Source organism: Salmo trutta, chromosome 10 (genome assembly GCF_901001165.1).
Source record: "Salmo trutta chromosome 10, fSalTru1.1, whole genome shotgun sequence".
Taxonomy (NCBI): Eukaryota; Metazoa; Chordata; class Actinopteri; order Salmoniformes; family Salmonidae; genus Salmo; species Salmo trutta.
The window spans coordinates 11,939,028-11,954,446 of NC_042966.1; the positions used below are offsets into that span (position 1 = coordinate 11,939,028).

At 47.2% G+C, this 15,419-nt stretch overlaps 1 protein-coding gene across 2 annotated transcripts in view; it reads left to right on the forward strand.

The window, feature by feature from the left end:
- Positions 1 to 15,376, forward strand: part of LOC115201114 (MMS19 nucleotide excision repair protein homolog) — a 22,529-nt gene extending 7,153 nt beyond the window's left edge. The window contains exons 2-32 of one of the 2 annotated variants that reach the window (XM_029764410.1): positions 414 to 559; positions 1,434 to 1,482; positions 1,590 to 1,690; positions 1,803 to 1,888; positions 2,034 to 2,108; positions 2,247 to 2,316; positions 2,477 to 2,605; positions 3,153 to 3,214; positions 4,781 to 4,867; positions 6,289 to 6,363; positions 6,468 to 6,545; positions 6,691 to 6,829; positions 8,549 to 8,703; positions 9,001 to 9,070; positions 9,466 to 9,591; positions 9,849 to 9,930; positions 10,047 to 10,144; positions 10,275 to 10,436; positions 10,540 to 10,692; positions 10,993 to 11,086; positions 11,213 to 11,315; positions 11,498 to 11,569; positions 11,810 to 11,936; positions 12,030 to 12,136; positions 12,427 to 12,483; positions 12,772 to 12,958; positions 13,091 to 13,173; positions 13,425 to 13,589; positions 14,024 to 14,119; positions 14,252 to 14,352; positions 14,575 to 15,376. In XM_029764410.1, the coding sequence (XP_029620270.1) occupies positions 469 to 559; positions 1,434 to 1,482; positions 1,590 to 1,690; positions 1,803 to 1,888; positions 2,034 to 2,108; positions 2,247 to 2,316; positions 2,477 to 2,605; positions 3,153 to 3,214; positions 4,781 to 4,867; positions 6,289 to 6,363; positions 6,468 to 6,545; positions 6,691 to 6,829; positions 8,549 to 8,703; positions 9,001 to 9,070; positions 9,466 to 9,591; positions 9,849 to 9,930; positions 10,047 to 10,144; positions 10,275 to 10,436; positions 10,540 to 10,692; positions 10,993 to 11,086; positions 11,213 to 11,315; positions 11,498 to 11,569; positions 11,810 to 11,936; positions 12,030 to 12,136; positions 12,427 to 12,483; positions 12,772 to 12,958; positions 13,091 to 13,173; positions 13,425 to 13,589; positions 14,024 to 14,119; positions 14,252 to 14,352; positions 14,575 to 14,605 (3,111 nt within the window). In that variant the 5' untranslated portion in view covers positions 414 to 468 and the 3' untranslated portion in view covers positions 14,606 to 15,376. Of the gene's footprint in view, positions 1 to 413; positions 560 to 1,433; positions 1,483 to 1,589; positions 1,691 to 1,802; positions 1,889 to 2,033; positions 2,109 to 2,246; positions 2,317 to 2,476; positions 2,606 to 3,152; positions 3,215 to 4,780; positions 4,868 to 6,288; positions 6,364 to 6,467; positions 6,546 to 6,690; positions 6,830 to 8,548; positions 8,704 to 9,000; positions 9,071 to 9,465; positions 9,592 to 9,848; positions 9,931 to 10,046; positions 10,145 to 10,274; positions 10,437 to 10,539; positions 10,693 to 10,992; positions 11,087 to 11,212; positions 11,316 to 11,497; positions 11,570 to 11,809; positions 11,937 to 12,029; positions 12,137 to 12,426; positions 12,484 to 12,771; positions 12,959 to 13,090; positions 13,174 to 13,424; positions 13,590 to 14,023; positions 14,120 to 14,251; positions 14,353 to 14,574 lie in introns of those variants that run through there. The other variant, XM_029764411.1, reaches the window with a different exon arrangement.
- The last annotated feature ends 43 nt before the right edge of the window (positions 15,377 to 15,419 follow it).

Below are 15,419 nucleotides of genomic sequence, written 5' to 3' on the forward strand. Positions count from 1 at the left end.
TTACGAATACAGGGAGCACCTTTCGAACGGTTGAACGTTGTTTTTTTTAATGTTATTTTATGTTTCTTCAGAGAAAATATAAGTGTAATGATGATCTATGTATTTTTTGTGATTATATTGTAAATTGGAATTGTATTTAAAAAAAATATTGAATAATATTGAAAGTCCTCAACCTTGCTAAACATTTACCTGCTATATTTAGCAGATGCATGGGCAAATCATTCAATACAATATAAGATTTCCAACATACAAAGTTGTATTTGGAATATGCACTTGGCCACTTCCACAACCAACAGATGATGTATTATTTGGTTAGTCAAATATCAGCTGTATTACCCTGCAAAAATGACAGTAGGCATGTAATGTTGTTAAAAATCATACGACGTTATAACGTTTTTTTTGTGACCCATCAGGGTAACCGCAAAAACTTTCCACGCATGCTCACTTCAGTTTGAACCAAGGCTGTTCATGATGGCTGCGGATAGTGCCTTGCTATTGGGCTTGGTAGAAGAATTCGTTTTGGGACAACAGGACCGCAAGGCTGTAGACACCGCAACAGGTAGCTGCCAGAAGTATTCAAGCCACCTTTCTCTCTAATACGGCTTTTGAGATAAAAAAAAATCAATGAATGATACATAAATCGCGCGTCACTGATGTCTGGCAAAGATGCTAGCTAGCAGCAGAACTATCACAAGTCTTAGCTACATCCTGTGTTCAACCGCACGCTATAGAAATAACCGACCAAAAAAGTTGGCCTGTTCAGTTTACCATATGTACCTGTAGCTTTGCACGTATACAACCTGGCAATCAATGTCTCTTAATTCAAAGGAATGCATTGACCGCTGTTCTTGGCCATAACCTGAATGGTTTTAGCTAGCCAGCAGATCTGACCTGTTTGCTACAGCTGCACTAGGGTCGGACAGCATTTATGTGAATGTTAACTTAAGACAGCTGAGTCAGTCAGCGCATGATGTCTCTGAAAATGTACCGTAATGAGAAATGCCTTGTATTCCGAATTGTCCCCTCTTTTACACCAAGCAGATTGTAGGACTGTTAAAAAACAAACAGTAGTTACATCTCTGTGTACCTTTTGTGATAATGGGACAATTCGGAGTACAATGCATTTGTAATATCTGGATTGAGGTACATTTTCCGAGCAAAAGCTCACACAGGCTCCGTGGTATCTTAATTTACACAGGAGGAATTCTGTCCGACCCAAGTGCAGCTGTAAACCAGCGGGTCGGATTTGCTGGCTCTGAAAAGAGTCTTTCACAACACATTAGACTCTGGACCTACTTTCCTGTCTCCTAAAGTGTCTGCATGATGTATCCTACTGACCACTTGTCTTTTCCTCTTGTTAAATAAATGCATTTTCAAGTTTTAATGTCACATGCACAAGTACAGTGAAATGCCCTTAATTTTCTTTGCATTAGAACTCAAGGCTGGACAGTTTACTATACTGCAGTTGGTCGAAGCCTTGGGGTAATGTATACAATCATCATTATTGTCCCAGTTACTAACAATGTCATAAACTTCAATGTCATGCAGTTCTAGACTCCACTAACAACTTGACCATCCTGTCTCTGAAGTTTGCATCTGACCAGCTCCCAACCCCAGACCCGAGCCCGTGGTGTCCAGCTCCTCTCCAGTGTCCTACAGGAGTGCCATGGAGACCTTACAGAGAGAGAAGGTAGTCAACACTATAGCACCTCTTTGGCATCATAACCCACCTTTGCCATTTGCTTAGTGTGTGCTATATGTCCTGTCAATTTATTATCTTCTCCTTTTTGTTTTGTCCTAAGTGGAAGTCCTTATAGTGTTTTATGAGAACAGATTGAAGGACCACTATGTCATCACACCACATGTCATACAGGGGCTGAAAGCGCTGGTAAGTCTCAAGCTTAGTAACCTCTGTCATGTTAAATTTCACAAAGATTTTAGAGAAATGTCAATATTATCCCGTCAAAAGTGAACTGAGAGGGAGAGGTGGTACCTTGCCTATCCCTGACCGACATCTTGAAATATCCTCTCAGACCAAATGCTCAGTGTTGCCGCCTGGGTCTGCAGTGTCCATTCTGAAATCACTATTCCAGGACATCCATGTGCAGGTAAACACACCCAACCTGCCCCGTCAAGTGTAAATTCTCCTAAATAATGAGTTATTAAAGGGTTAATAAGCCCATATGTTTCTTATACTGCAACACCCTGACTCTGTTTATCTGGTTTCATTGTCTGTGTCACTACAGTCCCTGATGCTGGCGGAGCGGTCGTGTGTTTACAACATCCTCATCCAGCTTATGGAATCCAGAGAGTCAGGTAAGAGCCCAGGCAGTGTGGTAGCTATAATGGAGAAATCCGCGGGTCACGGAGATCCTTGTCGAGAGCGATACAGTTTTAAAATAATCTGCGCGATCTATTCCGCATGTTACGTATTGGAAGGTTGTTACATTGATTGACTCCTTTTCCCATCCCACAGAGCTTAAGGGCCTGGGTGCAGACTTTGTCTTTGGGTTTGTCCAGTCAGTGGATGGGGAGAGGGACCCACGTAACCTTCTCCTGGCCTTCCGTATCGCTGGGAAGATTGTCCGTGAAGGCTATGATCTTGGTGAGAACACGCGTGCGCTCTCACGTTGTGGTGCAGCTGTTGTTGTTCCGAAACGTTTTAAATGTGTTTGATGTACTTTTTTTTTTTTTTTTGTACATGTTGTCGTCTTGTTCTTCATTGTTGCCGAGGTTTACTGGGCATTGAGTGAACTTGTAGCACGTCCAACCGGTAGCGTACCATCTCGGCAGCGCTGTGAATGACTTCATAAGATGATTGCACGTTTGTTTCTATTGCGTGACAACATTTTTGGTGCGACCAAATCATGGGCTGGTCCCACCAACTGAAAATGTTAGTGGCGCCTGTGCCACCAGGAGGGAAAGTTAGTCTGTAGCCCTACACACACACACACTGCTAGTCTAAAAGAGAGGTTTAAGCACCCTTTTATGTAGACCAGTAGTTGGGTTGAGATTTAATACAGGCATTATTATCATTTGTTTAACCTTTTATTGAACCTTTATCATGACCTTTAAGTATATTTTATCTTAACATGTATTATTCAATGATTCCTCAATTCTGAGAGTATGATCTCGTCTCTGTTTTATTTCAGGTAAATTCACAGAGGAGCTGTTTGAAGTGACATCCTGCTATTTCCCTATAGACTTCAGCCCTGTAAGTGTTAGTTTCCCTATAGACTTCAGCCCTGTAAGTGTTAGTTTCCCTATAGACTTCAGCCCTGTAAGTGTTAGTTTCCCTATAGACTTCAGCCCTGTAAGTGTTAGTTTCCCTATAGACTTCAGCCCTGTAAGTGTTAGTTTCCCTATAGACTTCAGCCCTGTAAGTGTTAGTTTCCCTATAGACTTCAGCCCTGTAAGTGTTAGTTTCCCTATAGACTTCAGCCCTGTAAGTGTTAGTTTCCCTATAGACTTCAGCCCTGTAAGTGTTAGTTTCCCTATAGACTTCAGCCTTGTAAGTGTTAGTTTCCCTATAGACTTCAGCCCTGTAAGTGTTAGTTTCCCTATAGACTTCAGCCCTGTAAGTGTTAGTTTCCCTATAGACTTCAGCCCTGTAAGTGTTAGTTTCCCTATAGACTTCAGCCCTGTAAGTGTTAGTTTCCCTATAGACTTCAGCCCTGTAAGTGTTAGTTTCCCTATAGACTTCAGCCCTGTAAGTGTTAGTTTCCCTATAGACTTCAGCCCTGTAAGTGTTAGTTTCCCTATAGACTTCAGCCCTGTAAGTGTTAGTTTCCCTATAGACTTCAGCCCTGTAAGTGTTAGTTTCCCTATAGACTTCAGCCTTGTAAGTGTTAGTTTCCCTATAGACTTCAGCCCTGTAAGTGTTAGTTTCCCTATAGACTTCAGCCCTGTAAGTGTTAGTTTCCCTATAGACTTCAGCCCTGTAAGTGTTAGTTTCCCTATAGACTTCAGCCCTGTAAGTGTTAGTTTCCCTATAGACTTCAGCCCTGTAAGTGTTAGTTTCCCTATAGACTTCAGCCTTGTAAGTGTTAGTTTCCCTATAGACTTCAGCCTTGTAAGTGTTAGTTTCCCTATAGACTTCAGCCCTGTAAGTGTTAGTTTCCCTATAGACTTCAGCCCTGTAAGTGTTAGTTTCCCTATAGACTTCAGCCCTGTAAGTGTTAGTTTCCCTATAGACTTCAGCCCTGTAAGTGTTAGTTTCCCTATAGACTTCAGCCCTGTAAGTGTTAGTTTCCCTATAGACTTCAGCCCTGTAAGTGTTAGTTTCCCTATAGACTTCAGCCCTGTAAGTGTTAGTTTCCCTATAGACTTCAGCCCTGTAAGTGTTTGTTTGCGAAGCTGTTGTGGACTTACACCAGTCAGGAGACAACGTGGATGTGAGACTCTGTCCTGTGTGCTTTGATACCTGAGCCATGTGACACTGACAAGCATCTGGCAGAGGATTGTAGGAAATGGTTAACCCCGGAGTTAAAATACTGACAGACAGCTTGTGTACTGTTTTATGTGATTCACGTTGATGGGACAATTGAGACCATTTTAGAATTTACTAGGAACAGTTTTAGATGAACGTTCATTTGATGAGCATTTACAGCTGTAGGGAGGGCCGTTTGATGACTTGGACGTTTGTTCGTCGAATGAAAACATTTTAAGAGTTCTCAAGTGTTTTTAAAATGGTTGACCCATAGAATGAGAATCATTCCATTTCAATGGGTTGACCGCCATCTAACTCCATGACTGCCTTTGTGTGTGTGACCCCATCTAGCCCCCGAACGACCCCCATGGCATCACCCAGGAGGAGCTGGTCCTGGCCCTGAGGGCCGTGCTCACCGGAACACCACGCTTTGCAGAGGTGGGGGGGGACACTGTACTGCACACTACACATACAGTAGGGGTAAACGAGAACAATACACAATGCGTCGTCTCCTCCCACATATCCACCATGTCTGGCAAACGAGACTACACCATGCATAGCCTTTTAGGACATCAGAGGTGGTCTTTGTGTATGGTTGCATGTTTGTCAGGGGTAACGTGGACAAGTGAAATGGTTAGAGTTTGTGGGTGCGTCTGCAATCACATTTTCTTGTTCACCTGCACAGTTTACAGCAGGTATAAAAGGTGCAGCGAAGTGCTCTCTCAACAGTACATCAATCAATAATAGCAATAAAAGGTTCAAGTAATAGAAGAGCTAGTATGCGTAGTAATAATGGGCTGTATTTACACTATCTATGATGAGTAGTGACTTGGCCATACAGTAGAATAAGCTATATAATAGAACAGCAGTGTTCTGTGTGTGTGTGTGTGTGTTTATGGTTGTTTGCGTGTGTGTGTGTGTGTGTGTGTGTTTGTGTATACGTTTGTGTGTGAGGGTTGGATGGGTGTGTAATCAGAGCAAATGGAAACTATTTGCACCTTAGAGACTAAGGTGCAGGTCTGTGCAGGGAGACAGCTAGGGTTAGCTGTTCAGCAGTCTGACGGCCTGGCGGTAGAAGCTGTCTTTGAGCCTGTTGGTCCGAGACCCGATGCGCCGGTACCACTTGCCAGATGGTAACGGAGTGAACAGTCCGTGGCTCTCAGGTGACTGGAGTACTTGACAACCTTTCGGGACCTTCCTCAGACTCGTCCTGACCGGTGACGCAGCCGGTTAAGATGCTCTCCATTGTGCAGCTGTAGAACTTGGAAGAGGCACTGTGATTGGACCGTGGCAGGTCCTCTGTGATGTGCACGCCAGAGGAACTTGAAGCTTTTGCTCCTCCGCTGCATCCCCGTCGATGACAATAGGGGGGCGTGCCCCCCACCCCCGTTTCCTGCAGTCCACGATCAGCTCCTTGGTTTTACTGTTGAGGGAGACGTTGTTTTCCTGGCACCATTCTGCCAGGGCTCTAACCTCCTCCCTGGATGCTGTCTCATCACCGATCAGGCCCACCGCCGTTGTGTCGTCGACAAACTTAATGATTGTGTTGGAGTCGTTTGTGGCCACTCAGTCGTGGGTGTACAGGAGGGGGCTGAGCACGTACTCCTGGGGGGAACACCCCGTGTTGTGGGTCAGCGTGGCGGAGGTGTTGTTGCCGACCTTCACCACCTAGGGTCTGCCAATCAGGAAGTCCAGGGTCCAGTTGCAGAGGGAGGTGTTCATCAATCAAATCAAATGTATTTATGAAGCCTTTTTACATCAGCAGCTGTCACAAAGTGCTTGTAGAGAAACCCCTACCCAGGGACCTTGAGCTTAGTGTCAATGCAGGTTCTGATTTGTGGATTGTCTCGCTTCAACAGTTCCTGCTGCCACTGATCATTGAGAAGCTGGACTCCGATGTTCAGAGTGCCAAGGTGGACTCCCTGCAGACCCTGGTAAGACCTCGTCGGTAACCTCAAATCAGATCATCTTTACGGTTTACGTGTGCAGCAAACGGCATTCATGTCTTATTGGCCCTCGTTTTCTCCCCATGTTGCAGACTGCCTGTGCTTCTGTGTATGAACATAAAGAGCTAGCCCAATTCCTACCAGGCCTTTGGGCCTCGCTGCGCAGAGAGGTACGTTTCAATGCAGCTTGGGGGCCAGCGACATATCAGTACGGTTTGTAAAAGAGTCCTATACGGTGAGCTGTGGTAAGGCTACGTGAGGAATCTTTGATAGCAGATCATCTGAATGGAGAGTTTTGTTGACCTCCCTGTGCAGGTGTTTCAGACGGCTAGTGAGCGGGTGGAGTCCGCTGGCCTAGCCGCCGTCGGTAGCCTGACAGCCTGTCTCTCCCGCTCCGTCCTCAACTCCGACTCTGAAGACTCCCTCAATGTCTTCCTGGAGCTGGTCCTCAAAGGTACCACCTCAAACTTTCTGGTTCTGGGCACAAGTGGTGTTTGTTTATTGTCGTTGTGTAGCGGTGTGTGGGGACAGTCTATTCAGGAAATGTGTGAGAATGAGTCTGACTTGGCAATCACATTCTCCTCAGGGCTTAGCACAGTAGTAGAAGCGTTAAATCAGCGAGTGAGAGACTGCGGGCGGGTCTTTACACTTTATATAATCCAGTACACAGTGTTCTGATATAAACTCAGCAAAAAAAGAAACTTTTTCAGGACCCTGTCTTTGAAAGATAATTCGTAAAAATCCAAATAACTTCACAGATCTTCATTGTAAAGGCTTTAAACACTGTTTCCCATGCTTGTTCAATGATCCATAAACAATTAATGAACATGGACCTGTGGAACGGTTGTTAAGACACTAACAGCTTACAACCGGTAGGCAATTAAGGTCACAGTTATGAAAACTTAGGACACTAAAGAGGCTTTTCTGCTGACACTGAAAAACTCCTAAATAAAGATGCCCAGGGTCCCTGCTGATCTGCGTGAATGTGCCTTAGGCATGCTGCAAGGAGGCATGATGACTGCAGATGTGGCCAGGGCAATAAATTGCAATGTCCGTACCACGTGTAACAACACCTGCACAGGATCGGTACATCCGAACATCACACTTGCGGGACAGGTACAGGATGGCAACAACAACTGCCCGAGTTACACCAGGAACGCACAATCCCTCCATCAGTGCTCAGACTGTCCGTAATAGGTTGAGAGAGGCTGGACTGAGGGTTTGTAGACCTGTTGTAAGGCAGGTCCTCACCAGACATCACTGGCAACAACGTCGCCTATGGGCACAAACCACCGTCGCTGGACCAGACAGGACTGGCAAAAAGTGCTCTTCACTGACGAGTCGCGGTTTTGTCTCACCAGTGGTGATGGTCAGATTTGCGTTTATCTTCGAAGGAACGAGCTTTACACCGAGGCCTGTACTCTGGAGCGGGATCGATTTGGAGGTGTAGGGTCCGTCATGGTCTGGGGTGGTGTGTCACAGCATCATCGGACTGAGCTTGTTGTCATTGCAGGCAATCTCAACGCTGTGCGTTACAGGGAAGACCTCCTCCTCCCTCATGTGGTACCCTTCCTGCAGGCTCATCCTGACATGACCCTCCAGCATGACAATGCCACCAGCCATACTGCTCGTTCTGTGTGTGATTTCCAGCAAGACAGGAATGTCAGTGTTCTGCCATGGCCAGCAAAGAGCTCGGATCTCAATCCCATTGAGCACGTCTGGGACCTGTTGGATCGGAGGGTGAGGGCTAGGGCCGTTCTCCCCAGAAATGTCTGGGAACTTGCAGGTGCCTTGGTGGAAGAGTGGGGTAACATCTCACAGCAAGAACTGGCAAATCTGGTGCAGTCCATGAGGAGGAGATGCACTGCAGTACTTAATTCAGCTGGTGGCCACACCAGATACCGACTGTTACTTTTGATTTTGACCCCCCCCCCTCCCTTTGTTCAGGGACACATTATTCAATTTCTGTAAGTCACATGTCTGTGGAACTTGTTCAGTTTACGTCTCAGTTGCTGAATCTTTTTATGTACATACAAATATTTTCACATGGTAAGTTTGCTGAAAATAAACGCAGTTGACAGTGAGAGGACGTTTCTTTTTTGCTGAGTTTATTTAGGTCTCACACACACATACACCATTGCCAATGTGCCAACCCGACCCAATGTTTTTCTAGACTGTCAGCACCACCTGTGTGAGCCGGACCTGAAGCTGGTGTGGCCCAGTGCGAAGCTGCTGCAGGCCACCTCTACCGCCTCCTACAGGGCGAGCCACAGAGTTGCCGCCGCCGTCCTGCCGTCCCTCATAGAGCAATACAACAGCCGCACACAGGTGAGTCACACCATCCAGCTAGGACGTTCCATTATCGTCAATGTTGGTGTTTGTCTCACATTCTTGACCGTTTGATTAGTTTGCCCATGGCAGCTTCATTACTGTGTGAATTGGTGGCTTCCTGAATAGTCACAAACACAGTGTTATTGCATTGTAAGTTATGGCCTTTTGTTTACCCGATATTACCACAGGACATGTAGACGACCTGTTATAAGTATCTTGGTTCTAACTTTCTTCCTATAGGTGCATGATGTTATCAGTGAAATCTTTCATATCTGTCTGTCTGCCCCTGTGTAGTGTGCTCAGCGGCGCACCCTACTGGAGGTGTTACAGGGCTTCGTCCATCCGGTGAAGTCATCAGAAGAGGGTAAGTGGTAACGTCCCGTACTGTCCCGCCCTTCGTGCCACGTCTCGTTCCTCCTTCCCTCTGCCATTGTATGCCTCGGCTGCTAAACGTGTGACATACAGTGCTGGATTTCAGGGCCCCATTTGAAAGTGTATTTGAAGCGGAACGCCGTTCGAGTTTGCCCAAGCGTTATGACACTTTTAATCACAAATCGCGCTTTAGGAATGACGGTCATGTCCAGTCGTTTGTACTGTGCAATAACTCCCACCTGAAATAGTTAATCGCTCCTCTTTCCTTCCTGCTTTGTGTGGCACTGTGAATTGTTCCATTAACCTTTTCCCAATTTGTCACACTTGCCCTCTCACAACTCTCTCTCTCTCTTCCTCTCTCTCTCTTTCTCTCTCTCTCTCCCCCAGATGAGAGTGTGCTGTTGGACTTCAGGCAGTCTCTGTGCAGTGTAGTGTTCTCTGCTCTGTCTGAGAGCAATGCTGACCTCCAGATCACATCTATGCGTGTGCTCACTGCTCTGGGCCAACAGACAGGTGACGCTCCTAACCTTTCGACCCCTCTTCCAATGAACGTGTACCTGAGCCCGCTCGACACATTCGAGACCTTTTGAGCTCACCCCCGCTGCTACACAGGTCTGAATCGGTCAGAATGGCGTTTTTGTCCACATGCCGTTCAGCTTGTGCCTGTTACTGTGGGATAGAGAATACATTTGATTGGCCGTTCGGTTCGTGCTACATCTCCCTTTACTACGCTGAGATCTATAGGTTGACATCTTCCATCTCTCTCCTAGGCCTGCTGTTGGAGTCAGATGTGGAGCTGGCAGTTGACCACCTCACCAGGCTCATCCTGGAGGAGGAAGATCCTAAAGTCAGGTTAGTACCTGTTTTCAGTTGCTCCGGGAGGGCAATCAGAAGTCTATGATACCTAATCAATCAAATAACACAATGGCTTGGTCCTCCTCCTCTCTCGTCTCTCCCCGTCTGTCCAGCCTGGCTGTGGTTGAGTGTGCAGGGGCTCTGGCTCGCCTGCACCCTGCAGCCTTCATCTCTAAGATGGTTCCACGGCTGAAGGAGGAAATCTTCTCAGGTGGGTTAAGGTCAAAGGTCGAAACGAAATAATGTCAACGAAGGTCTTCCCCGTCGTTACGTGCCTTCAGTTGCATCATTCTAACCAGAGGACGTTTACCTTATTGAACCCTTCCCTCTCCTGTTCCCAGAGCCCATGGCACAAGGTGACAGCGCCACACAGTCCCAGGAACATTCCCAGCAGGCAGTGCGTCAGCGCTGTGTGGCGGCGCTGGCTGCGGTGTCGTCCCGGCCCAGTTTGGTTCAGGAGAGCACACCTGTCCTGCTACAGGTCCTCACCTCTGCACACACTGGTATGTGTCACTGCCACAGGCTCTTCTGTCATCGTTTAGGTAGACCCTTCTAAACATCTATGTTAAGTAGATTCTGATAATGACGTAATCTCCCTCCCAACAGGCACTGGCGCGTTCTCACTGGAAGAGGTGATCTCTGTCTGCCACAGTCTGCAGAAGATAGCGGAGCAGGCCCAGGACACTGAAGAGACCGGTGGCGTCTTCCATGACATCATTCCTCGCCTGCTCGGGCTGGCATTGCAGGCAGCTTTGCAGGGTGAGAATATCCTGACCAACACGTGCCGTCAGGCCTGCGCAACACGTTGTAATGTGAACCAGGAAGTACAACCTTTTTATTGAACCAGGAAGTCCATTGAGATAAGAAATCTATTTTTCAGAGGAAGGCTTGTACTGAGAATGTGTTGGTGTTTTAGCGAATATATGAATGCAGACCTATGCAAGTGGAATGCAAATGACAAATGTCCTCCACGTCATGATGTTGGACAGATAAAGGACTCTTTTTTTTTTTTTGTTGACTGACCTGGTTTTTCTGCTTCTGATCTGTGTGTATGTTAAGGTTCTTCAGACCATCGTAGCCCGATACTGGAGGAGACTGTCCTATCAGCCATGGTACCCATCATCAGCACCACTTGTGCCCGACTACAGTCCCAGTGAGTTCACAACACTGAGACAGCCAGCCACCCAGAAAAGACCCACACACACACATTATTGATAATGGCACATTTATGTTATACGTAAATATTTTGGCTTGGTGCTAACCACTGCTCTGTCACCAGACTGGCTGGCCAAACAGCCTCGCGGGCCGTGTCCCTCTTCCTTGACGGTGATGTTTCCTTCCTGCCAGAGAACGCCTTCCCCTCCCAGATCCAGCTCCTCAAGGTCAGGTTTCAATGCTAAAGACAACCAGCCATCTATTGAAAATGTTTTCTTCACTGTTATACCTACAGAGGACACCCCGGGGACAGGATGCATTCTGGGAGTAAATAAAACATTGTATCGCTGAGTGGTATGCTGAATGTGTTTGAGTGACATTGTCCTTTGACTTTGTCCTCCGGACGCAGGCAGGTGACTCCCGGAGCCAGTCCCAGATGGTGTGTCTGCTCATGGGTTGTGTGTGCTGGCTGCCACGGACTGTAAGACCCCCCCCCCCCCCCCCCATGCCTCCGCACCACATGACAAGACTTCAAAATGACATCTTTTTAAAAGTGTACTGTTAAATGTTCATACTAAGGATACCTGTTTTGTTGTGTTACCTTGGATGACTTGCGTGTTGCCTACTTGTTAAGATCTCTCTGACCGGTCATGTAAAAAAAAATGTAAATGGCTCGATTTAGCCTGTGATCGTAGACTGACTGACCGTTTGCCCCGGACAGGTGGAGGTGCCCCAGATGGACAGGCTACTGTTGGAGCTGGAGGAGCTGAGCTGTACCTCTGACCATCCCCTCTCCTACACGTCAGCCGCCAAGTGCTACGCTGGGCTGGTCAACAAGAGTCCCGCAGGCGAGTCCTCCGGTCGTGGCCTTTGACTGAATGGGAATTGGTCAAGTGAATGTTGGTTGAGATGGTATATTAATTGTGTGTGTGCTTCTACAGGTGAAGCCCTGGACTCTCTGATAGACAGGATGTTAAAGAGGATCTCCACTGAGCTGGACTCTGCATCCTCCCCAGTCAGAACGCAGGCGTTCACTCTGCTGCTCTGGGTTAGACCCCGTTTACATTACTACTAATACGGCAGCATTCTATTAAGAACAATGACGGCTTACCCTCCCCTAACCCGGACGCCGCCCTACGGCAGTTTGTATCCATTACTTTCCCTATTCCCCTTAGCCCACTGAACTGCCCCCAATACAACCCCTGCGTCTCTAGACTAGGGAACACTGATACTACTACGACCTCTCCTTCAGGGCGAATGGTGACTTGCCTGTTGTACATTGTTGTGTTGTCCCATCCATTCATTCATACAGTTGTGAATGGCTTTTCTTGTCTTTAGGTGTCCAAAGCTCTCCTTCTCCGCTACCACCCTCTGTCCACAGCCCTGACTGACAAGGTAAAAGGACAGGAGTCCTCTTTGTCTTCCCACACAAACACAGTCTGTTAACTGTTCTGCGTCTTCTTCTCCCCAGGGGAAAACCTGGCCTAATGTAACAATGAAATCTAGTCGTAATTGTGTCGATCCATGAACAGTAAACACAAAGTTTTGTTTGATTCCTTTTTGTATTGAGTTCACCTCAGTTTAGCAGTGGAGGTTAAGGGATGAGGCAAGGCTAGAGAAATGGCCCTACCTCAGTAACCTCACACACACACACACCACAGTAATCCTGTGTGTCTGTCTAAGCTCTTCTCCCTGCTCAGTGACCCAGAGCTGGGTTCGTTAGCGGCCGATGGATTCTCTCTCCTGATGAGTGACTCGCAGGACGTCCTGAACCGCGGTAGCCACGCCGACGTGCGCATCATGTACCGCCAGCGCTTCTTCACGGAGAACTCTGCCAAACTGGTCGAGGGCTTCAACGCTGCAGTCCAAGGTACTGTGAGCAGACGTTCACGATGCACTACAGACGCAGGACATGTGTTGTGATGAAAACGGTAAAGCAGTTTTTGAGAGTCCTGTATATTTGACAGATTCTTAACTTTCCCTTCCTTCTCTCCCCCTGCAGAGAAGAAGTCTGGCTACCTGAAGGCACTGTCTCACATTGTGAACAACCTACCCAGACAGGTCCAGCTTACTGAGCTACCAGCGGTAAGTAGACAGGACAGGACAGAGACAAGTGCCAGACAGGGGAGCAAAAACAGGAACGACTTAGAAATATGTATTTCCTCCATGGAATATTGTGTTTTATGTCTTGAAATGTAAAACACATTTGAGAGTTCCATCCCATGTGAAATGTGTATTTTGTACATCTGTGAGGAACATCATTTCTCACTATGGCACTGTTTTTCATATGGCGACGTCCCCCTTCTTTTTTTCTATTCTCCTCTGTGTTTGGTCAGCTCTTGCCCCTCCTGCTGGAGGCCCTGTCGTGTCCGGACCAGGGGGTGCAGGTGTCTACCCTGTCCTGCTTGCAACCTGTCCTCCTGGACCCCCCTTCAACCCTCATCACCCAGCTGGAGGTGCTGGTGGGCCGCACACTGGCGCTCACCACCAGCCCTACCATGGTATGTATCGTGTTATAAACAGCCACCACACAAGGAAGCGAAATAGCTAGAGGGGAGTCTTAAAAAACGTAAGTGTCGGGCAGAGGATGTGGTCGCTCCGTGACAGAGTTTGGGCCTCTTGCCACACAGACCTCGTGTATCTTATTATTCATAATATGCCAGAGACTGATGATTCAGCTTCCGTTGTTAGTGTCGGCGGTAGACCTCTCAGCCGTGTCCCTGCAAATGAAATTCTGCTCGACTGTACCGGCGCAGCCTTCAACTTGAACTGCAATTAATGGCATGAGCCCCAGAGTGCAACTCAGCGTTTTTGATATCTGGACCGTTCAGTATTTTAGCTAAGTAACCTTGAGAGCCATAGTCCCCAATCCCCATACAGTACATAATGCCACAACACCATCGTCATTCATAAAGGTTCTTTTTTTTTTTTTAAGTCTGTGTCTGAGGTCTGTCTCACCTCGTCTTCACAGAAAGTGCGGATAGCCTCACTGCGCTGTATCCATGCCCTCTCCCGCTTTCCAGAACATGAGGTAAGACTCTGGCCTGCACTGCACATAACCTCTGTCTGCTGACTGATGGGCCTTTTAATAAGTGATCACTATTGGCCATATCAACTGATTCGTTATGAACTCTGGCCATTAACAAACCCTTCCCCCTGGCAGATCATGCCCTTCCGTGCGAGGGTGCTGCGTGCCCTGGCTGCCCCCCTGGACGACCACAAGAGGGTGGTGAGGAGCGAGGCAGCGGTGGCCCGGAATGAATGGTGAGTCCTACTGGGGAACATGGTGGGGGAGGCTCCCCTCAACACTGGACTCAGTGAGGCATTAGATGTCTTCAAACATTCTCATAACTACAAGGGATAGGGTCGGTCGTGCCAATCTGTTGATGGAACGTTGGTGATTCCTGTTCATCTAACAAAGGCAGAATGCCAATATGACAGGAAAACCTAATGAGAAAATGACAATGTGTCTCTCCTCATGTGAAGGTTCCTTCTGGGGAGTCCAGGAGGCAGGTGAATTTGGTCCCCCATCCCTGACTGGGTGTGGGAGGGGACAGATGGGACGGCTTGCTCCTGAGGAAGAGGCCCTGGATCCAGGCTTGGGGCTCTAGCGCTGCCCTTGGAGTCTCGGACATCTCACCACCACCCATCATCTTGTACATGAGATTAAACACGGGCGGTGGGTAGCCTAGCCGTTAAGAGCGTTGGGCCAGTAACCGACAGGTCGCTGGTTCAAATCGACTAGGTGAAAAAAAAAAAAAATCTGTTGGTGTGCCCTTGGGCAAGGCACTTAACCCTAATTGCTCCAGTAAGTCGCTCTGGATAAGAGCGTCTGCTAAATGACACAAATATACACTTTTTTTTGTACTGCTTCTACCATCAAACGTGAGAGGAGTTAGACTGACCACTGCATGGTGGCATGGACCTACGGGTGACAGCCTACTGCCCCTTCATGGAAAGACAGAGCTGCACTGAAACAAGCTTGGCACAGAGAGAAGAAAACAATTTCTATTGGGGAGAGGGGTGTTAATGAATGTGTGAAAGAGGACCTATTAACCATGTATTATTCATATCTAACCATAATAAGGACAATGTGTTTAACAAGGCTCAAAGATCCCATTTTGAAGCGTGAACCTTGTATTCGGCACTGGAAGAATGATTAACGCAGCTGGCATGTGGTTGGCTACACATTTCACTAGGCCAACTTACTTTGAACCTCAAAATTATGCCGAAGATGTGGACAATATTTAAAATGTCTAACTTAAGCTGTCAATAAAACATTTTTTTTTGTAAATGTATGAGTGCTTTAAAATCAACAAAATATCAAAAAA